Raw genomic sequence first — 23,294 nt, 5'->3', positions numbered from 1 at the left:
AGCCCTGGGAGAAGGGCTTGGGGTGTTGGTGCTCAGTGTGCCCCAGCTGTGTGTGCTGGGTCTGACAAACCCCCTGTGCTGGGCTGATCCCCCAGGGGGCAGCAGGGCAGGGGGGATTCTGCCCCTGGGCCCTGCTCAGGTGAGGCCCCACCTGCAGAGCTGCCCCAGCCCTGGGGCCCAGCACAGGAAGGAGCTGGAGCTGCTGGAGAGAGCCCAGAGGAGGCCACGGAGCTGCTCCAGGCCTGGAGCCCCTCTGGGGGTGTTCACCTGGAGAAGAGAAGGGTCCAGGGAGAGCTCAGAGCCCCTTCCAGAGCCCAAAGGGGCTCCCAGAGAGCTGAAGAGGGACTGGGGACAAGGCATGGAGGGACAGGACAAGGGGGAATGGCTCCCACTGCCAGAGGACAGAGTTAGATTGGCAGTTGGGAAGGAACGGGGATTCCATCTGGGTAGGGAGGCCCTTGCCCAGGTTTCCCAGAGAACCTGTGGCTGTTCCATCCCTGGCAGTGCCCAAGGCCAGGCTGGACAGGGTTGGAGCAGCCTGGCATGACGGAAGGTGTCCCTGCCCATGGCAGGTCTGGGAATGGGATGAGCTTTGAGGTTCCTTCCAATGCAAACCAGTCTGGGATTCCGTGGCACAGGGAGCTGGGAGCAGGGCCCAGCCCCTGCTGCGCCCAGGGAGCCATCCTGGGCATTTCCATCCTTTCTGCACGCTGGAAATGCCCAGGATCCCCCTGGGCAGTGGTGGCTGGAGGAACCGTTCCTGCCCAGCACCTGTAAAGCCCTTGGGATCTCTTGGGGTGCTCTAACGTTGCAGGAATGCCAAACGATGTGCAGGGCTGTCACCCGCCCCCGCTGGCACTGAAGGTGAGAAGCTGATTTATTTTCACAACCTGCAAAGCCCTGGGGAGGTGGACATGGCCAGGCTCAGCACCAAGGTTGGCTCTTTTCTGTCCCTGGCACTGTGACTTCAAAGTAAAGCGTTGGGACTCTCCAAAAGTTCACATCTTCCTGCAAGCCAGGACACGACCCAGCCCCATCCCACCACCTGCACAAGGAAAAACACCATTCTGGTCCCTTTTTTAATGCTGCTTGTGACCATGGTTGGCTCTTCTTTGGGGTGCAGGAGAAGCTGTGCTATCTTTTTGCACCCCAGCACAGCAGCCAGGAGGGGGGACAGGATGGAGCTGCCAGGAGCAGTTATCTGATCCCAGCAGCTCCAGTGTAAACTTAGCATGGCCTTTTGGAAAATACTTGCTGTGGCAAAACACGCAGTAAATCACTGCTCCGAGTGCCAACAATATCTTGAGATTAGCAAATCTTAAAGCTCGCTTTAGGGTCGTGGGTTGGAGCCCTGCCAGTGTAACTGGGGGGGTCTCCCTCACCTCACACCCTCCAGTGCCCAGGGATTGCACCAAGCTGCAAATCCTTGCTTTTGGAAGAAGATGGGATAAAGTCCAGGGTCAGCAGTGGATGTGGGGTCCTGCAACCCTCTCCTGTGGATTCTCACCCTTTGCTCCCAAGGAGCAGGACTGACCCTCTGATTTCTTTGCCTTTTCCTTTCCAGACTACCTTGGAAAATCCTGAGTTTCCTCTCTTATTTTATCAAACAAACTCAGATCCCACCAGTTGCCCTGACCCTTTCCAGCATCATTCTGTGTTCCTTGGGACAAATCACTGTGATCTCCAGCCCCATCACCCTCCTCCTCCCTCCCCAGAGCCCCCAGCACCCCAGCACTGGGTTTCCCACTGTGCTTCAGGGTAAGAATGCCCAGGATTTAAAAACACCCAGGAGCTGGGACTCTGGTGCTTCCAGAGAGGCCACGGATTGTCCAAGCTCAGCTGAGGGCTCATTCAGCCTGTGAGACAAAAAGAAGAGAGAAGCCCTTGGAACTGAGCAGGAAAAGGGGCATCAAGTACCTGGGAGCCCCAACCAGGTACATTCCAATGGAAAATCACCACAGGCTCTGCATCCTGCAGGAGATTGACCCCTGAAATACCTTCCCAAGGACAAAGTGTCCTGGAGATGGCATTTTAACCCAGGATAAATCACTGGGTCACCACAGGAGGTCCTAGGGAAATCCCAGGCCACACCTGAGAGTTGTGTGGCTCAACCCTTTCCAGGCCATTTTGTAGTTTGGATGCAGCTGTCTGTGTTGAGAATGCCAGGGAGGAAACCAACCCAGAGCAGCATTCCATCAAAGTTCAGGAGGAGGAATGTGGGACTGAAACCCCAACTGCTGCTGTTCTTCCATCCAGGCTGTTTGAGTGAACACCCTGATTTATTTCAGGTTTAGAGCTGCTGTCACTGAGTTCTCAAAAAGATTTGTGTTGGCCATTCCTGTTTGTATCAGGGAGAGCAGAACAAGTTGCTTGTCAGAAGGACATTGTCAGTGTAGCTGAGCTCCTGTTCCTTGTGGAAATAATACAGAATAAAAAGCTGTCAAGGTCAAGTGCAACAGGAACACAGGCTGATATTAAAAATAATGTTCCCGCTTATTGGCACTGTGGGACAGCTCCCACCTGTGATGCTGTATGGGGCTGTCCTCAGAGTGCAGGGAAAATAATTCAGCAACAGCAGCACAGAGCTGTGCCAGGGCAGGGTCAGGCTGGATCTCAGGAAAGGCTCTTCCCCCAGAGGGTGCTGGCACTGCCCAGGCTCCTCAGGGAATGGGCACAGCCCCGAGGCTGCCAGAGCTCCAGGAGTGTTTGGGCAGCGCTGCCAGGGATGCCCAGGGTGGGATTGTTGGGGTGTCTGTGCAGGGCAGGGGTTGGGCTGGATGGTCCCTGAGGGTGCTCCCAACTCAGGGGTTCCTGTGATTCTGTGATCTGTGGTTGCCCCTGTGCCAACAGCAATGCCAGCCCAGCTGCAAGCCTGTAAGCTGAGATGTCCCCTGGCCAGCAAACAGCCTTGGAGCATTTGCCCTGCACTGTATTTGCAGAGGGGCTGCAGCCCAGCATGAACCTTCCCTGCCCACCCATCACTGCACAAGCCTGTCTGCCCATCACCACGTCCATGAAATCCCAAAGGCGGATTGAAATATTTGGGGTTAAAACCACAAGGTGCAAGGAAAAGTGGCCAGGTTGTCTTCGTTTTCCAGTCCTGGGAGCTTTGGAGCCTCCCATGACACCACCATGTGAAAAATTGGGCCCAAATCTTTTTCCATGCAAAAATGAGCCATTTTTGGGTGTGTGACTTTCACATGGGGGTCTCTGCACCACAGCAATTAGAACATGGAGGGCTTTGGGCTGATAAAGGATGTGCCTTACTAAGAAATCGCGATTTTGGTGTACTGTGAGGGCTGACATCTCTTTTCCTTGCCTAGTCTGGGTCTGATATGCTCCTGGTTGTGGCTCAAAGTGTCCCAGCTGAGCACCCAGCAGGTCCCTCTGCACCCTCAGGGAAGAGGAGCTGGCAGAGGATGCTCCATGGCCTCCTGTTTTGGGGTTCTGGAAGGGACCATGGAGCATGGAACAGGGCAGAGAGCTAAGCATCGATGGTAGCAACAGTGCAAACAAGAGTGTGCTGAACCCACACATCCCCAGCCTGAGCACAAACGTCCCGGGAGCCAGAAAACCAGGGGGGAAAGTTCCTCCAGTGAAGGTCACCTCTGCCAGGGAGATTTCTTTGCTCTAATGCCGCCATCCAGCGGGAGAAATTCCCTGGCATGGAAAGGCTGGAAAAGAGGGCGTTGGGTTTCTCACCATCCTCGGGCTGCCCTCCCTGCCGGGGATGCTGCGGCTGCGATTCCACCCGGCGGTTCCGAGCCCCGACCCCAGCCTGGGGGCGAAGCGGGAACCGGAGCTGCCCCGGCCCCCAGCGAGGGATGGGGAAGGAGGGAGAATGCCCTGGGCGGGGGCTGCCAGCCCAGAGGAGGAGGAGGGAGCCGAGGTGAAGCAGGGTCCGTGTGGCGATGAGGAGCCCAGGGCGAAGCGGGCACTCCCAGCGCTCCCGTCCCGTCCCGCGGAGTATTTGCAGGCTGAGCGCACCGTGCCTGCAGAAAGCCGAATTCCAGCGCCTGTTCAGCAGCTTCGAGGGGGGAAAAGCAGCCAAACACAGAACTCCCTGGAGTTGATCAGGAGAGCGAAATGACTTTGGCAGCGCGACGGCGAGCGGGGGAAGCGCGGCGGCCCCGGGGCCCCACAATGCGCCCGTTTGTTGTCCCAGGGGCTGCCGGATTCCCGCAGAAAGGAGCTTTCAGTGGCAATATTCAAAAGTTCAACCTCTCTCAGCAACGCAAGGTTGGCTGGATTGTGCAATGGCACAAAGGGACAGTGTTTCCTCAGGAGCGGGAGGTTCTGCGGCTGGAAGGCGGCTTTTGCTCCCGCCTGAGCGGAATCGCGGGGTTATCGAGGCGGGATCTCGGTCAGAGACTTGCCTTAAAGGGAGAAAGCAGGGAAAAAAATTCTGTTTATGGGTATAAAATGAAAGCATTTCGGGGGTTTTCTTCTGGCTGAAAGCAGCAGCTGTTTTCCTAAGGTGGCGCCAGCTTCCAGGAAGCAGGCGTATTTCTCCAAAATCCAGGGGAAACCCCCTAATTTTTTCTTTTCCCTTTGTGCCAAGAGGAAATTTGTCCTGGGAACCAGCCCTGTGCACAAACAAACACACTGTCCTCTCCTCCGAGAAGCACAAATGCTTTCCCACCCACTCAAAATTGGCCAGTAAAATTACTCCTGCACCAGCAATTCCCCGATAAGCCCAATGAGGAGGCAGCATCCTGGTTGAATCAGAGGCACGTGTCCCGGTGGGGATGAATTTTGGAAGCATCCACCACCTCTGCGAGCTGGCGAAGGCCATTCCTGGCGGCTGCAAACCCATCCTCAGGCTCCAGCCCACACTCGGCAGAGGAAGGGGAGATGTTGCAAAATAAAAGAAATGAGGACATTTGGTGTAGGGAATCTGCTCTACAGCTGCAAACGGGGCTGGCACTCATGCTGGCACTGGGGCTGAGAACTGGGCTCATCACACCTGCAGTCTGATAACCCATAGCTGTGCCCGAGGTCCCTCTGCATGTTTAATTAAGATCATAGACGATACTCATTACTTCAATTTTTGGATCAGAGAATTGTTTGGTTTGGAATGGATCTTAGTTACTGCATAAGCACTACCCAAAAACAGCGGAGGAAATGCTGATGGATAGGCTGAGAATGGGAAACCGGGATTTTTCTTTTAAAGATATGATTGTTTTTTAAGGGACTTTCCCTGTTGGTGTGTGCAGAGAAATGAAACCATCCAGCGAATCCGAGCAGCTCCACAGTGTCCTGGCATGCCCAGGACAGGGAAGCCCCCGGATGGCAGCACCAGGACACTGCTCCTCCTTCCTTCAATGGAAGCAGAGGGCAAGGAAAGGGCAAGGACACAGCACCTCTCAGTACCTCTGGGAGGGAGGATGAATCTCTGAGTGGTGAGGAAACACCAGCCCGAGGAAAAGCACAGCCCAGCTGCCATGCCTTAGGGGTCAGGACAAGCTCGCAGCCCACGGCAGGGGATTGAAGCACGGTGGAGTCACCGGAGGGGGTGATGGGCTGGTTGCAGAGGGAGAGACATCAAACATCTGTACCCTGGAGACACATCTGGGACACATCTGTACCCTGGAGACACATCTGTACCCTGGAGACACACCTGAGACACATCTGTACCCTGGAGGGGACGGGTCAGGGCCATCTCTGACCCCACAGAGGCTGCGCTGGGCACCGCTCCTGGCGCTGGTGGGGTCCCAGGGACAAAAGGGCTTGGAGGAGGCCGGGAGGCTGGAGCAGGGTTTGGACGATGCTGTAGCACTGGGGAATGAGTGTTCTGTCCCCTGCAATGGCAGAGCAAACCTTGTTCCAGGTGTCCATGCCCTGATTCCCACCCTGTGCCCCAGCCTAGGCCGGCTCCCCACTAGGATGGCCAGCCCCGTTTGAGGGGATGCTCAGCTCCCTCTGTGTCCGGTGCTCGGGGTGTCCCCATGCCCGATTCTCCTGGATGTCCCACGTCTGGCTCCTCCTGGCATCCTTACAACTGGGGTGTTCCCAGCTCCCCCATTCCCGCTGCCTCCACGACCATCGTGCCCGCTCAGACCCAGATCCCAGAGCCCCCTGTACCCCCGTGCCCGCTGCTCCTGCTCCTCTGCACCCAGCTCTTCCTGCCTGCCCCATTCCCGCAGCTCCCAGGCCCCGCACCCAGGTTCCTCCCAGGACCTCCGTGCCCGGCGCTCCCGACCCCTCCTCCCCACGGACTCTCATTCTCAGTTCTCCCCTTACCCCCATGTCCTGTACTCCCGGATCCCCCATCCCGAGTTCCTCCTGGCATCCTCGGCTCCCTGCTCCCCTCACTCCCGATGCTCCCGGGCCCCCCATGCCCGTTTCTCCCGGTTTCCCGGACTTCTCCGTCCCCAGCGCCCGCTCTCCTCGGACGCGTGTCCCGTGCCCGGCCGGTGCCAGGTGTTGCCCGGTCCCCGCTCCTCCTCCTCCTCTCCGCCCCGTGCCGTCCCTCCTCCCCCGGGAAAGCGAAAGCGCGGCGGGCGGAAGCCGAGCCCTCCGCGCCGGGCTGTGCCGTGCCGGGCCGGGGCCGAACGGAGACCACCATGGCTTCTTCCATCGGCAACTTCTTGCGACGGAGCCTACGGCGCGCCGGCCGCAGAGGTGAGGGGCGGGAGGGGCTCCGGGAGGTGCCGGTGCCGGTGTCGGTGTCAGGACAGGTCCATCCCCGGTGCCGGTGTCAGGAGAGGTCCATCCCCGGTGTCGGTGCCGGTGCCGGTGTCGGTGTCAGGACAGGTCCATCCCCGGTGCCGCGGCTGCGGGAGCCCTCGGTTGCCCGGCGGAGAGGGGACGGTCCCGGTAGAGCGGCGGCGGCGGCGGCTCGGTGCCCCAGCCCTGCCCGTTCGCTCCCCACCGCACGGAGCCCGGCTCGGGCCGGCTGCCCCGGGACTCGCCGCATCTCTTGCACCGTTCTCGGGGGTTCAGCCCATCCCGAGCGCTGCACCCCATCTCCCGGGAACCCAGCCCTTCCAGCTGAGCCCACCCCAGCGATCCCCAGCCCCACAGATCCCCTGTTTCCCCACAGCCCCGCTGAACGGGGATCGCAGGGCACGCCGTGGCATCCGGGACAGCCGGGAGGGTGTCCGTGGGGGGACCCACGAGGGAGCCGGTGCTCCTCAGGACAGCTGGGTGTTGCAGAAGTTGGTCCTTTGGGATTTTTGATCTTTTCCGAGATACCAAAAGGATCATCGGAGTTTTCTGGCTGCCGTATCTCAAGGCAGAGCAAAGCAGGTTGGAGCAATCCATGGACTGGGGGGCTTACAGCGCTCCCCTCCCCGTCTGTTTTGTGCTGGCTCTGGCCCCGCAAGAGCTCGGCGTTTCCCCATGTTCGATACAGCCAAAGCCGGGGCAGGTGGGCACTGTGCCGGCACGGGAGACCGAGCTCCCCTGCAAACCAGGTCGGGAAACCTTGGCACAGCAGAGGTCGGGAGTTTTCCGGGAGGAAAGAAACCGGTTGTGCCACAGGCAGAGCGGGGCTGAGTGCAGCCCTGGGCGATAAGGAGAGCCCCGGCAGCCTTTGCCCTCTCCGTGCCCGGGGAATGGAAGGTGAGGATCCACGTCACCGGAGCCACTTTCCATCCGGGAGCGGCCACAGCACCCCTGGCCAACCTCCTCCTTCCCCTCCTCGCAGGGGATGCTCCCACCCACTGCTGGGGGGCTGGGGGTGCTCCCCGAATCGTTCTGACACTATGGGCTATGGGAGAGTCATCGGCTCTTGTGAGCCCTGCCGGGCTGGCACAGCGCTGGCATCTCTGGTGCCACATTCAGCCTGCCTGGCAGTTCCCTCCTTACATCCCTGGAGCTCATCTGCCAGCACAGGGATGGAGTTGTGGTCTTGGAGGGATTCAGGCTCTGCCAGTGAGGGCTTTGCAGGCAGACCTGGCGCTGCTGGGGGATCCACAGGGGAGAGGCCGAGCTGTACCCTGGCAAGGCTAGGCTCTCCAGAGCAGCAGGTTTGGCTTGTTGGCTTCTAAACCCATGGACAAAATGCAAATGCAGTCCTTGCTGAAGAGCAGATCTGTCCTTCTATGAAATGCAGAATGAGACTGGATTGGCAGGAGTTAACTGCACTTTCATCTTGCCCTGGTGATGGGAAAACAGCCAATGCCAGTGTTCAGCGTGGATGGGGGACACCAGCAGCCCTGCCATGCCACCAGCAGCCCCCCCATGACACAGCCTTCTTCCCTGGGGTGGCCCCAACAAAACCCCCCTGCCTGGGCCACAGCTGGGAGCAGACCAAAGCCATTGCTGGAGCATCCCAAGGAAGAGCAGGAGAAGCAATCTTGTGAACCTTTTTCCTGGCCTGGAGCCCCTCATTGGGCAGGTCCAGGATGATCCCCAATGAGGATAAACCAGAGGTGTCCTCAGCCAGGTCTCATCCTTCATCTGCTGCAGAGGTTCCCCTTGGGGATGGATTTCACCTTGCCAAAGGGAAAGGACTTTGTGTGTGGAGGTGGGGCAGCCCCAGGGTGCACAAAGGGGGGGCTTTGAGCATTCCCCCACCCCAAGATGGGAAAGGAATTTCTGGTCCCTGGGAAGGAACATCTTGATGGGACCTTGAGTGTCCCCTCCTCCTATGATTCTTCTGTTCCCATCAGCTCCCAGTGACCTGGAACAAAGGCTGGAGAGGTGATTCCAGACTGAAGGAGGCAGCTCTGGAGCTGGAGGGATATGTGGGCAGGGTGTCCACCAGCTCTGCTTTTGGAGGAGGGTGCCATACATGGAGAAGGATAATGGGAATAGCTGATCACAGCTATGCCTTGCCCTAACCACCTCTGGCACAACTAGAAGAGCTCAGGGACAAACTCTGGTCTCTGGGGACAAACTGCAAGTGCCACTAATCTCATCCAGCCACATACTTATTTTCCTTGCTGCTCCTAAAAGAGCAGCTCAATCTTTCTGCTCCAGTGCCCCACCATAATCAGAGATGGGGCAGTTTCTGTATCAAGAACAAGGGAACAAGGTATAAAGGGAGGCAGAAGTGGCCTCTGGTAGAGGGAAGAGCTGTGGCCTGGCCTGGCTGCAGCCTCTGTCCAGCCCTCTCACTGTCCCACTGTGGCCATCCCAGGGCCCTTGGAGATGCTGGATGGGGCTCTTTTCCCTCCTATTCCTGGTTGTTCAGGGTGTGCCTGCTGATGCTTCCCAGCTGCCCTCCCCAACCAGCCCAACAAGAACTGGGCTGTAACCTCCAGGAACTGCTTTGCTTTGGTTTAGCGAAAACCCTCCAGCAGCTCATTTGCAACCAGCAGTTCCCAGGACACCTGGCAGGGAGAGGCTGGGATTCACCTGGCTGGAGCTTTAGGAGGTGCTCAGACAAGATCTGGGCTGTTTACTTGTCGCTGTTTACTTCTCCTAAGAGAATTAAATTAACTGCTATGAACGCATTCCCATACCTCCCTGCCGATGTTTAATGCAGACCTCATCTGCTCTCCTCATTCCTTGTGTCTGCTTTGCTCTGAGCATCCTTCTGCCCTCACTGGACTGGGCCAAAGGAAGGCTGGAGGTGTCAGGATTTTCCCTAAAAGACTCATAAAAGCCGTTTCTCTTTCCTTTTCATGTCCCCATTTTTGGGGGCCAAAAGTCCTGGGCACCAGGGCCTGGTTCCCTTCAGCCAGTTCACATGTAACTCTGCGACTCCTCCCTTGCCCTCAGACCTTTCATTGCTCTCTGATCAGATTTTTTTGTGGATCTTTTTGGTTTCAGAAGGAAAAGATGGGGCCTCTGCTGCAGACAACACCCCCCCACAGGCACCACAGGGGAAGCAGGGGGAGCGGAGCTCAGTCTTCTACTCTGCTGGACAGTTCTTCTTTGAGTACCTGGTGGTGGTGTCACTGAAGAAGATGCCAGATGGACACTATGAGCCCAAGATAACCTACCAATTCCCAAAGGTATTTAGTCCTGTGTTTCTGAAAAGATTAGTTTTCCACATTTAGAGGAGAAAGGGATGTTATTCTTTCCCCATCATTAAAGCTATGGAAGGAGAAAGGTGCCCCATGCTCTTGAGTCACAGCCCCAGACCCCAGGGCTTTGCCTGCCCTGGGTTGGGGTCCGTCTGTCCCTCCCCATGATCCCAGCCCAGGGCCACCAGCCCAGGAGGAAACTCCAGGGGCTCTTCCTGGGCTCCTGTCCCAAAAGGGGAGACCACAGTGGGAAATCACATCTCAGGGAGGTGGCACAGGAGATCACATTTGCAGAGGGTCCCTCTGCTTTGCCTCACTGTCCATGGGGTGAAAGTCAAAATTTGGATTTTTGGGAGGTGCTTGTCCAGACATATGCAGGCCCCTTCTGCATCACTCAGAGGCAGGGGTGGCTTTGGGGCAGACCTCATTCCACTGAGTCCCGCCCCATTCCTGGTGACAATGGGGACCCTCCATCTCCCTGACTCTTGACATCACTTCCACCCAGCGTGAGAACTTGCTGAAGGGCCAGAAGGAAGAGGAGGAACGTCTCCTCAAAGCCATCCCCCTCTTCTGCTTCCCTGACGGCAACAACTGGGCACCCATCACGGAGTTTACCAGGTACCTGCTCCACTGCAGGCTCTGGGCTGGGGTCCCCACCCCTGCTGGGCTCCTGAGGGCTGGAGGGAGCAGCCCAGCCCAGTCCAGCCCCTCGTTTTCTCTCCTTGCAGCGAAACCTTTTCCTTTGTCCTGACAAACGTGGATGGCAGCAGGAAGATTGGCTACTGCAGGCGGCTGCTGGTGAGCCCTGCCCTCCCCACACCCACGGGGGTGTCAGTGTCACCCCCTCCCCACGGGGGACACGTCACCTCCTGCCAGGTTCAGCTTCTCAGAAAGCCACCGGCCTTGGCCACAGTGATGGGGAGCAGCGAGAGGGGACACAGATGGGTTTCTAGAGCTCTCTGCTGAGCCATAACTCAGATGGAGGAGACAATGAGTGTTCCCAAAGTCTGTGGATGTGGGGAAACGGTTTAAGGGTGGATGTGGTGGTGCTGGGCTGCTTTTGGACTTGGAGATCTTGGAGGGCTTTTCCAAACTTAACAGTTCTGTGATTCCCCATGGGCTTCCACAGCTTCCCTGGCTCCTTTCCCATGGCTGTAAATCCCACTTGGGATCAGGGTGGGAATGTCAGTGCAGCCATCCAGGTACCAAGGAGCTAGGAGCCCTCAGCCCCAACCCCAAAATCTGCATCTGAGCAGTGCCTGTTTCTCAACTCATAGGTTTGACCAGCTCAGGGGCTCTGAGATGCAATGGTCTTCTCTGGCTGCTGCTTTGAACAGGGACATAAACCCAGGAGGACATCCCTGTGCCACAGCTGGATCCACCACCCCTTCATCCTGGTGCACCTTCCCATTTCAGCATCCAGGGATGAGCTCAGGCTGTTGGAACTGGATGTCTGGAGGGCTGAAAAGAGCAAACAGACCCAGGATAGTCCAGATGGAAAGGGAAAAAAAAGCCAAAGAACTCATCCCAGTGGCCCCTGTTGCAGCAGGGTGGTGGGGCAGGGTGCCTTGGAGAATGTGTGCCTGGGTGGGAGGACAGTTTGCAAATATGCCTGAGGATTTTGCACCAAAATAATTAACAGCTCAGGCACCCAAATCACCTTCTCTGGGCACCCCCTGCTTTTCCAGCATCAGCTGCCTCATTGGCCTCGGCCCTATTTGAAAATCTCCCAGTCAGTGACGGGGAATTTGAGGGAAGCAAGTGAGGATCCCTTTTGCAGAGTTTGGTGCAGGAGGCTGGGAGATGCTCACATCCTTTTACCACACTCTTGCAGCCATCTGGGCGTGGTGTCCGACTCCCTGAGGTTTTCTGCATCATCAGCTGCCTCGGCTGCTTTGGGCTCTTCTCCAAGGTAGGGATGTGGTGGCTCTGGCCCAGTGGTGGCCCTGGCAGCTGCTCCTTTACCTGCTGGGGATTCCCAGCTCACATCTCTCTCACCAGATCCTGGACGAGGTGGAGAAGAGGCGCCAGATCTCCATGGCAGTGATCTACCCCTTCATGCAGGGCCTGCGGGAGTCGCCCTTCCCCGCCCCGGGGAAAACTGTCACCATCAAAAGCTTCATCCCCGAGTCGGGCACAGAGGTGCGTGGAGACCCGGGGGCACCTCCTGGTCCACACCTGGGAGCATCCTCCACCCTGCAGCACCCAGGGGTGCTGACCACAGGGCAGGGCAGGGCAGGCTGCCAGGGGCCTGGGAAGAGGGCAGTTACCTCTCCCTGATCCAGGAGAAGAGCAGTGAGGATGAGGATGGAGCCCATCCCCCTTTGCGACCTCTGCAGCTCCCCCAGCCTGAAGCTGGAGCTGCTGCACAAAAGCCTCTCCATATTCTGTGTTGGGACTTGCCTGGCCCTGATGCCAGAGCAGGATTTGTGCCAGGGGCTGGGAGCTGCTCCTGAGCCAGCGCCTGTTCCTCGGGCAGGCTGGGGAGCACAGTGGTTCCAGGGCTGGCTTGGGGTGCAAATTCCTTTCCAAAAGAGGTGGTCAGGCACTGGCACTGCCTGTCCAGCGCAGTGGTGGAATCACCATCCCTAGAAGTGTTCAAATAACGTGAATGTGGCACTTGGGGATGGGGGTTGGTGGTGAACATGGAGTTCATGGCCTTAGAGGGCTCTTAGAGGGCTTTTCCAGCCCTGATGATTCCATGGTTGCATGATTATACTCTTCTCCATACCACTCTGCACAACTCCCAGGCTTGATTGCTGCCTGGTTTAGCCCCCAGGCAGGTGCAGGTGTGTGACAAGCCCAGTCTGCTCATGTAGAGAAAAGATCTGATCCAGGCATGGATGAGATGATCTCATTGCGCCCACACACAGCCCAGACTCGCACAGGCAGTGCTTTTTAATTTGCTTTTTCTTTTCTTGTGGCAAAGCCAAGCTGGAAAAATAGGTAAGATCCACACTGGCACTGGGCAAAATCTCCTCAATGCTGAGCATCCCATGGATGTGCCAGGGAGGGCCTGAAAGCGGGATCCCTGCTCTTCAGAGCAATTTAGCAGCTGGTGATCTGAGTGATTTCCTAATCCAGGGAGCTTGTGCAAGACTTTGCAGGTTGCTCAATGCTCTGTCCCAGGGCCATGGTTGGAAGCACAGCCTGGGCTGCCAGAGGGAGGAGGAATGAGGATGTTCTTCGAAAGAGCTGCACTCTGGGGCTCTGGGCAGGGTCTGGAGCAAGGAGAGCACTGAGACCAGGAAAGGAGGGGAAATAAATGCTGGGTACTGCATGGCTGAGGTGGGGATGGGGCAGGATTTGTGCTGGAAAGGGGCTGTGGACCCCAGCCAAGCCTGATGCTGCTGACTGGGAAGATGCTGCCTTGCTGGAAAAGCATGTGGAGAAGGGGATTTTCGTCCTGAAGGATGGGGAGAAGGGCCAGGACTGTGTCATGAGCTGCACATTCCTGTTAACCCTTCAGTGCTCACCAGGTCTGGCTGCCATGGGGATTGATGGAATTGGGAGACTCGTGGGCAAATGCAGCTGAGTAGCCAGCCTGCCTGCAAACATCCATTAGGTCCCTCACTTTTGGGGCATCTTAGCCAGGAGTTGCCAGGCTGACCCTGCCGGAGAGACTTTAGAGGAAGGTTTTGTGGCATTTGTAGGAGTCCTGTCCTCCCCACTCCTCCCTTTGCTGGCAGCTCACAGATGACCTCTCAGATACTGAGATGGGATATGTCCCTGCCACCCTCTGCCAGGCACTTGGGAGCACTGGAGAAAAGAGGCATTTGGGTTAAAAATCCAGTGCCCAAATAAAGAGCCCCACAGTGCTCATCACTGATGGCTTCCCTGAGCTCTCAGTGCTGCACAGGCTGAATCCCCTGGCAGGGTGAAATGGAGCTTGTCCCTTCTGCATGGACACGGTGCAGATGCTGCCACACTGGGTCATGAGTTGCTCCCAAGTCACCTTCTCAGGAGGCCAGGGCAGGACGGGGGAGTGTTGCTCCTCCTAAGCTGGGCTTCCGTGGCTCTTCCTCGGCAGCTCATCGAGCTCACACGGCCTGTGGACGCCCATCTGGAGCACGTGGAGTTCCAGGCTCTGCTCCAGCGGCTCAGCCCTCACCTCATCCTGCACATCTTCGCCTCTGCCATGCTGGAGCGGCGGCTCATCTTCCTGGCCGAGGAGCTGAGGTGGGTCCTGATCTCTTGGTTACAAAAACGCCCTTGCAGTGGCACAGGGCACAGCGGAGCTGGGGGTGGCATGTTCCCTTCTCCTCCTGTGGTGTCACTGCTGGCTCCTGTCCCGCAGTGTCCTGTCCCAGTGCATCCATGCCGTGGCTGCTCTGCTGTACCCCTTCACCTGGGCTCACACCTACATCCCCGTGCTGCCCGAGTGCCTGCTGGACACCGTGTGCTGCCCCACGCCCTTCATGGTCGGCATCCAGATGCGGCACCTGCAGCGGGTCCTGGAGCAGCCAATGGAGGAGGTATTTCACCTGGAGGGGAGGGCAGCTGCGTGGAGCCATCAGTTCATCCGTGTCCCCAGGTCTGGCTTGGCCCTGGGGCTCTGACTGTGCCCTTTTCCCACCCAGGGAGGCTGGAAATGAGGGTGTCCTCCCTGTCCCCTCCTGTTGGCACTTGGGGTGTTACCTTGGAGCTGCCCTGCCCCTGTGCTCCAGGAGCTGCTGTTGAGTTCATCCCAGTCTTGAAGCAGAGGAAAGCTGTGTGGGGACAAGCCACCAAACCTGCAGCAAAAATTGTCCTTGTGGGAAATGCCCTGGTCCCCCCTGCCCAGGTCCCTCCTGCAGACAGGGGCTGATCCCTCTCCTGCCCCCCTCACGGGCTGGTGACACACCAGTCCCATCCCAAAATGGGTGGGAGGAAGCCCAGGTGCCTTGGCAGGGCTAAAGCTGCTCCTTCCCTGCTTTCTTTCAGGCTCTGATAGTTGATCTCTGTGAAGGGAAGATCATCCGGGCGGTAGGTCCTCCCTTCCTCCTGCCTGGGGCTGGGGGTGCCTGGATAACCCCAGAAGGGCCTTTTCTCCTCTGTGCCAGCTACCTGGCAGCTTCCACATCTTTAAATGGCTTCAAACTGCCAGAGGGCAGGGTTAGATGGGGTTTTGGGAAGGAATTCTTCCCTGTGAAGGTGTTGAAGCCCTGGCACAGGTTGCCCAGAGAAGCTGTGGCTGCCCCTGGATCCCTGGAAGTGTCCAGGGCTAAGCTGGCGAGAGCTTGGAGCAATGTAGTCTAGTGGAAAATGTCCCTGCCCATGGCAGAGGGTGGAATGGGATGAGCTTTAAGGGCCCTTCTAACCCAAACCTCTCTGGGATTTTGTGGTTCTATGGTTTTGGGGGCAGAGCCATCTGCAGTGTCACCCTCCCAGGGGGAACATCCCAAGTGGGGATGTCTACAGCCACTGCTTCTGGCTTTGGAGCCAGAACAGCAGGGTCCATGCCCTGGATACCCCACACCCACATCTCTGCAGAACATTGTGATGATGATTAATTGATGAGATTTGAAAGCCCCTCTGATGGGCTGCACCATCCCTGGCCCCCTGAGCTGGATTCTCTCCAGTGCTTCAGGGCCCCATTGCTTTCCAGGTGGGGGATGAGGAGGAAATCCTGCCTGGGAAGCTGCAGAACGAGATGCTGACATCTCTGAACAGGCACAACAACAACAACAACGTGCACAGTAAGGATGTCTGTGATGGTAAAAGAGCCCTGATCTGCCCTCTTCATGGCTAGAGATTTCAGCCAAGGGATTTTCCTAAAGTCATCTGGTCTGGGATGTTTCTGCCCCTATTTGCAGGGGTAATCCCTTGGGTTTTCCTCTGTCCTTTTAAACACGAGAGCAGGAACAGATAATTCTGCTGGAAAAATGGATTTTTGCTAATATTTAGAACATTAAGATGCTGCCACCCTGGAATGGTTCCCTCAGCCAGGGTTCCCTCAGCAAAATTATTCTGATCCTTGATTAGTGGCGGAGGAAGGCTCTAAGCAAGTAACCCCTGGGGATGCAGGCACTGGCCAGGTTAGCAGGAGGCCATGCTGTGTGTTCAGGGGTCTCATCCCCACCTCTCGTGCTCTGTGTCCCTCAGCCTCGGAGCAGGTGAACGCCCTGGTGTCGGAGACCTTCGTGCAGTTCTTTGTGCGCTTGGTGGGGCACTACGGCTCCCACATCAAGTGGGGCAGGAGTGGCTCTGGCAGCTTCCAGGAGCGAAACTTCTGCAAGGCCATGGCCTCCAAGAGCTGCCGCCGGCTCCTCAAGAAGTTTGTGAAGACAAACATGTTCTCCCTATTTATTGAGGAAGCGGAGAAGAGCAGGATCCCCCAGGAAGGTAAGGGTCCCATTTCTCATCCCTGCCCTGTGGGGTGGGCTCTGTGGAACCCGGGGCTGGTTGGTTTTGGGGCAGAGATGCCTCATGCCTGGTGAGGGGTGGGATGCAGCCTGAGCTGAAGGTGCTCAGGGCACTGGGCAGATCCTGTTTGCTCTCAGTGCCCTCATTTCTCCATACCTGTCACACAAAAAATAAATCCTCATTTGTGACTCCCTATCCCTGGAAGGGTCTGAGGCCACTTTGGATGGGGCTTGGAGCAAACTGGCCTAGTGGAAGGTGTCTCTGCCCAGGGCAGAGTTTGAAATTGGATTACCCTTCCAACTCAAACCAGCGTGGGATTCTGGACTCTGATTCATTTTAGATCTTGTCTCTCACCTGGAGCTGGGGCTGGCTCACTGGGAGCTCTGTGTTGAGGCAAACAAGTGGCAGCAGCACCAACACTTGGCTTGGGCACAGCAGCAGCTGCCAGGAGCCTGACTCAGCTCAGCCCCTAACTCTGTGGCAACAGGGCTGCTCCTTCCCCCTTCCTGGGCATTTGCAGGGCACAGGGCAGAGCTGAGCCTCCTCCCAGCCTGGCACACAGACAAACGGGCAGTGCAGGTGCAGGAAACCACCCAAAAACTGTATTTCTGGATGGAGACATCCTGGGCTGGGATCTGCCACCCCACCTGGGGGACCCCTGCTGGTACTGCCTCTGGTGCTGCTTCTCTGCCCTCTTATGTGAGAACTTATGGGGCAAACCTGGGGAGAAAGAGAGGGACAGCACAGTGCCTGTTTTCTTATTGTATTCCCAGTCTACATCACCATTCTGGTGTTTTGCTGGGTCTGCTGCTTTCTCCCTTCCTTGCTTGTGTGAAACACAAAACTGAACAGGAGTGAACACATGGGTTAAAGCCTCTGGCTAACCCAGCATAATAAAGCCTATTTTGGGTGAGAGGGTTGGGTGGCATTGCAACCACCCCCATTTCATAGACTTACAGAATCCCAAAATTCCAACAAACTGGGTTGGAGGGACCTTTAAAGGGCATCTCATTCCACCCCTGCCATGGGCAGGGACACCTTCCACAATCCCAGGTTGCTCCAAGCCCCATCCAACCTGCCTTGGACTCTTCATTTCCACATTTGCCCCAGGTCCTCTGTGGTGCAGGTGTCCATAACCCAGGATGGCTTGGGACAGAAACACTTCCCAGGATTCAGGCTGGGCAGCCCTGTATCCTCCATTCCAAACACCAGCACCTCACCCATGACCTTTTTTCCTCCACAGCATATTTCCAGAAGAAAATAATAGAGTACCATGAACAGAAGAAGCACAGAAAGGACTCCTGAAGTTCAGAGTGGGAGAAGGGGAGCAGGATTGGGATTGACACGTCCCTGCCAGCAGCACCACACTGGACTCTGTTCCTGCCCACCTGGCACTCCTGGGCAGCACTGAGCACCCTTTCTTTCTCAGGGCATCATTGCACTGGAAAACTCTTTGCACAGAACCAGCGCCAGGCTGGGATTTCCTTCCCACTCTTGGTTGCTCCAGGGACAGATTGTGACTCCCACTGCTTGGCCCTGCACAGCTCTTGTCCCCCAACAGCTCACACAGAGCGAGGGCAGCCAGGGCTGGCTGCAGGACAGCAGGGGTTTGGAGTAATTATTAGAAGGGAGAAAAAAAAGGGATGAGTAGGAAATAGTGTTACTTCTCATTAAAACAAACCAGGGGTTTGCAAATAAGGAACATCCCATTGCACAGTTCCTGAGGGTTTGTTATTAACAACTGGTTTATATTGTTTTAATTTATATTGTTTTATTAAGCCATTGTTGAACACCAGCAGGAGCAGGTGGGGGGGATGGTGTTTGTGGTTTCCTCTCTTGCAGCTGCTGCATCACTGGTGCCACACAGAGCCAAGTCTGGCTTTCCAAGGAAACAAAAATACTCATTTCCAGCAGGTTATTTATTTGTGTTGGAGCAAACTGTGAAGGCCACATGGCTGTGGGGGGTCAAGGGGAAACAGCTGATCAACAGCTTCAGGGAGGGAGGAGGGATTTGTTCCATCCCAGAGTAAAACGTGTCACCATCCTCCTTGGGTCTGATTTTGGTGCCAACTTCTCTTAAAACCTCGCAATTCCTCTCTGAAATGTGAGGCCAGCAGCAGATTAAAGCTAAATGACAGTTCTCCTTTCTGAACATGCTCACCCAGGAAATACATATTGCAGCAGGGAGGCTGTGCTGGGGCTGCAGATGTGACTGGTCCCATCCACAGAAACCCAACCCAGGTACTTCTGCCAGCAAAGGCTGGGAGTGAAGGCAGAGCTTCATTCTTCTCCTCTCTGGGATGTTACAGCCAGGCTGCCACATCACTTGGTACCCACCAGGCATCAAAATATCAAAAATATCCTGGAATCGTGGAATCTCAGGCTGTTTTGGGATGGAAGGGATGTTCATGATCACCCAGTTCCACCCCCTGCCATGGGCACACACCTTCCACACCTTTCACCAGCCCAGGTTGCTCCAAGCCCCATCCAACCCAGCCTTGGACACTCCCAGGGATGCAGGGCAGCTGCTCTGTTGTGCCGGGGTCTGCCCACCCTCACAGGGAACAATTTCTCCCCAGTATCCCATCTAACCCTGCCCTCTGCCAACGGGAATCCATTCCCCTTGTCCTGTCCCTCCAGGCCCTTGGCCACAGTCTCTCTCTGCCCTTCTTGTGGTTCCCTCAGTACTGAAAGCACACACTAGGTCACCTCAAAGGTTCTCTTCTCCAGACTGAACAACACCAATTCTCACCTCTCCTCACAGCAGAGCTGCGTCATCCCTCTGACCACCTTGATGCCACCTCCCCTGGCTCCAAATCAGTTTAACACAACTTCTGCAGTGCTGCTGGGAGCCCCAGTGGGGGATTTAGCACAAGAATTGAAATTCACCAGGCTGCCAGTTGGCTTTCACTCTCTGAGCTGGGCAACATCCACCCAAACAAGAGAGATAAAGGATATTTATTTTTGAACCCTTCATCCAGTCAGGCACAAATGTGACAGAAACACAGCTGGACATAGGGCACAACCAGCAGTTGAAAATCTCCAACCCTGCTGAAAGAAAATTGTCAATTTGTTGTTCAGCCTCCACATGTGTTTGGAGGGGGAGCAGGAATTACATGTTAGGCAAAAAGGGGATTTTTGGCACTGGAGGTGTCTTCTCTGGCTCCACAAGTTCCCCCTCATGGGTGGAGAGAGCACAGGGTTAACTACAGGAAACTAAAGGTTAGTGGTTTTTTTTCTGGGGGGTTTTTATCATATTTATTTTTCAAAGTTCAACTGACAGCAGAAAATGGTGTGGAAAATCAAGGGCACATACCACAAACAATCCCTTTGAAAAAGGCCACTTGCCTCACTCTTCTCCTGCTTGTTCATTATGTTGTGAGGAGATGCTGAACCTTTTGTTTGTGAAGCCAAACACCATCTCATTGAGAAACTGGGAAGTGGTCATCGTTTTGGGAGTAGTTCTTTTGGAAACAATTGCAAATCACGCAAGGGACTGGAATGTGTGATTGCTTAATTCCTTCTGGAGAAAAAACTGACAGTTTATTCCTCAACTACTGAAAACAGATAAACAAAAATGCAACCTTAAATCAAAAAATATATACATTTTCAAATGCAGTCAGTGCTCCAGCTGCTAGGCTAGGGTTTATTTCAGCTTCAGAAGGGCAGGAGCTGCCTTAGAATCATCAAGTCCCAGAACGGTTTGTGTTGGGAGGGATGTTAATGATCACCCAGTCCCATGGCAGGGACATCTCCCACCATCCCAGGGTGCCCCAAGCCCCATCCAACCTGGCCATGGGCACTGCCAGGGATCCAGGGGCAGCCACAGCTGCTCTGGGCACCCTGTGCTGGGGCCTCACCACCCTCACAGAGAGGAGTTTCTTCCTAACATGCCATCTAAAAATCTCCTATTTTAATTTAAATCCATTCCTCCTTGTTATATCACTGTTTCCTTGTGTAAAAAGTCACTCTCCTTTTTTATAGGTATTTGCTGAGTTCTGGCTTTAATACCCTCCCTTTAATGCCCAAAGGGTGGACAGACTGTTTGCTGGGGACACCCTGGCAAGGCTCAGCTGGGACTGCTGGGAGCAGGGACACTGGGGCTGGGTCACATTGCAGCACATCAGCACAACCCACTGTGTATTTTTAAATCCTTCTTCCTGCTCGAGATTTGCCCAACACTTGATCCAAGCCTACAACAGTAAATAAAACAGCGCCAAGAAATGTTTCCCTGAATTGGAAAGAGCTCATTTATTCTGCTAAATTGTTAACATAGTTCCCAGCAGAGCACTGGCCAACTCACACCATCCAAACAACTTGGGGCCTGGCTGGCAGGCAGCTCAGCCCCTGCTGCTGATTTGGGACTCAGTCCCTGCTATGCAGCTGCTCTGGGGAAGATAATTTCATGCTCTGGCATGTGTCACCCTCTGCCAGTGGCCTCGGTGCCAGCAAACAGTGCTGGGAGGGTTCACCCTGCAGGAGCCAGCACAGGTGACAGCCCAGTGCTTCCCACTGCTCCCACCCTGCTCCCAGCCCACCTGGCCATAGCCTCTGAACTGCTGTAGTCCTCACCCTCTGGAAATGATTAAACTCCTCTGCAGCTCCATTCCACAATCACAGCTAGGTCACAGCAGCGCTGGAGGTACTTGGGGCAAGCTGGGTAGGATGGGAAGAGACAAACAGTGCTTTGAAACAAAGCTGAGGCTTTGGTGACACGGAAAGAGGCCCTGAGGTGTCCTGACCTGCCCCTTTCCTGTGTTAAACTTCTTATCAGAGCAAGGGAACTCTTTCAGCAGTTCTTAAAGAGCCAACACAACACCCAGTGGAAATTTCCAGCTTCTCTTTACAAACTGAGAGGAAAACCTGAAGAGCAGAACTTTGTTTTAGCAGGGCATGTTCTCATTCCCAGGTGCTGCTGCTACAGAAGTTCCCCCTCCTGTCTTCTCAACGCAACAGAAAGTGAAAGGGCCCCATCATGAGATCAGGCTGAGCCAACAAATCCCCTGTGCCCATTCTCAACCCCACAAGCACATCTGAGCTGACCCATGGCCACAAACAGGGCAGGTGGAAAGGTCATTTATTCCATTATCTGTCACCAAACCCAGAGCCATAGCAGCACTTTAGAGGGCTTGGATTGCTAGCAGTGACTGTTCCCTGATATCACTGAAACTACATCAGCAGAGAAATGGAGTTTTTTCTTGGCTGGAGGCATCCAAACTTCCAGGGAGTGAAAAGCTTAGAAAAAGGTGTCCTATCGCATTTTTTGAACAGCAACAGGCTTTAGCTTTGCACGTGGAAGTCTGCTCCTGCACAGCCTTTTAAAGGCTTTGGTTCTTCTCCAGTCTCAAGTATAACAAATTATTTGGAGTGGCCTAATCTTAAACCCCTGAGGACTGAGAGCAGGAATCTCCTTGTTTACATGGGTAAGTGAGCAAGGAGGTGTTTGGTTAAAGGCTGGACTTGATGAACCAGCAGACTGATTCTGATTCGAGGAAATCACTCACACCCCAGAGAGGGACTTTCCAAGCAACAGTTCTGCACCCACTCTATGCTGATGAAAGGAAACACGTGATTTGTAAAGGGCACGTTCAAACCCTTCCACTCTCTTCCCTTGCAGACTTACCTGCTGCCCTTGGACAGTAGCAGAGGCTGCATTGCCCAGATCAACCCCTTCCTGCTCACTGCTGTTAAAACTCAATGAGTTCCCTGAATTCCACTTATATCTAAAAATGTCATTCTAGAGCTGTCACCTCATGCATGGAGATGCTCCTGGCACCAAGGTACTTGGAGCAGAGCTCCCGGACCCTTGGGAGCTGCCCCAGGTGTACCAGGATGCAGGAATCAAACCCCCTCCCAACACAGCCAGGTCCCTCAAGAACCCTTAGCTGCTCTTGCCATAAAACTGCTGCTCAAAGATTCAAAGTGGGAGGGCAAAGGTGGAGTGGGGAAGCCTTACAGGAGTCTCCTCCTCATCCCAAGCACGTTCCTGATTCCCCCAGTGCCCCCCAGGCTGACACACGACCCCACCTCACCTGCTGACACGGTGCCTCTTCATGGGAAGGAACCAAGACTTTCAAGCACAGAAGCCACGAGACTGGGCACTTCCTGTGCCAAGGCTGAGCCAAGGGACTTGGCACCTCTGCTCCACGTGCTAGCACAGCCCAGCAGGGCCAGCCTGGGCTCTCCCCACAAACACTGCAGCCACTAAAGCAGAGCCACCTTCCTTCACGCTCCCTCCAGTCCTGTCCCTGCCAGGACACAAACAAGCTCAATCTCTCAGTCCACAGCAGCCAGACACTGAGCACTGCCCAGGGAGAGGGCATAAGGGTTTCAAACCTCTCCAAGCACTGCAGGAACTGAGTTTTCTCTCCACTTCCTGAGCACATTTTCTAATCTCTGGGGTATCACAGGAAATCCACATCAGCCTTTGCAGGAGCTCAGTGAGATTTTGATTTACTGAGGTGTGAAGTTTTTCGGTTCGGATTTTTTGACCATGAGCTGTGTTTAACTCCTTCAAAGCCATGTCATTGTCCACATGCACTGCCTTGGCCTGAGCTCCCAGTACAGAGGATTTCCTTCCCACCTTCAGAGGGACGCTCCATGGTTAGAGGGCTGGGATTTCAGACATGGGATCCCAGCATTCCAGCTGTCTGCAGCAGCTTCCCCACAGCCAAGGCAGATCCTGCTCAGAGTCACTCCCTGCTTGGTACTTCAGCCCCTTTGCTCAGGGGGGAAGTTCCCCTCAGTGCCAGGGCCTGTGGCACCATGTGAACTTCATTATCATGCAATTAAACCCTCCATTAATCTTAATGTCCCTCATGCAGTTCATGACAGTTAAAATTGTATGAAAACAATGACAGAAAAAAAACCCCCAAACTTACTGCACGATATAGCAAGCAAAGCTCTCAGAAATCCTGGAATGACATGATCCACATAAAAGCACTGGAAAACTACTCTCTAAACCACAGGCAGATTTGTCATTCACAAGTCTAAGCATGACAGAGCAACATATACATCTCAAGACAACTG

General features: G+C 55.3%; 1 protein-coding gene across 2 annotated transcripts; it reads left to right on the top strand.

Moving 5' to 3' along the window:
- The first annotated feature begins 6,305 nt into the window (after positions 1 to 6,305).
- DENND2D (DENN domain containing 2D) lies at positions 6,306 to 20,581 on the top strand. 2 transcript variants are annotated; one of them, XM_005492444.4, is made up of 12 exons: positions 6,306 to 6,624; positions 9,724 to 9,908; positions 10,426 to 10,538; positions 10,649 to 10,718; positions 11,755 to 11,832; positions 11,922 to 12,062; positions 13,951 to 14,099; positions 14,218 to 14,395; positions 14,844 to 14,885; positions 15,508 to 15,598; positions 16,005 to 16,244; positions 17,509 to 20,580. In XM_005492444.4, the coding sequence occupies exons 1-12, from the start codon at positions 6,321 to 6,323 to the stop codon at positions 17,568 to 17,570; spliced, it is 1,653 nt and encodes a 550-aa protein (XP_005492501.3). In that variant the 5' UTR covers positions 6,306 to 6,320; the 3' UTR covers positions 17,571 to 20,580. The 2 variants fall into 2 exon arrangements, with proteins under 2 accessions (XP_005492501.3, XP_074384273.1); XM_074528172.1 differs by lacking the exon at positions 14,844 to 14,885 and having other exon boundaries at positions 17,509 to 20,581.
- Positions 20,582 to 23,294: the final 2,713 nt, after the last annotated feature.

The sequence above is a fragment of the Zonotrichia albicollis genome, chromosome 28 (assembly GCF_047830755.1).
Source record: "Zonotrichia albicollis isolate bZonAlb1 chromosome 28, bZonAlb1.hap1, whole genome shotgun sequence".
Classification (NCBI taxonomy): Eukaryota; Metazoa; Chordata; class Aves; order Passeriformes; family Passerellidae; genus Zonotrichia; species Zonotrichia albicollis.
The sequence above is the reverse complement of the archived record's forward strand: the minus strand, read 5'-3'. Positions and strand labels throughout refer to the sequence as shown.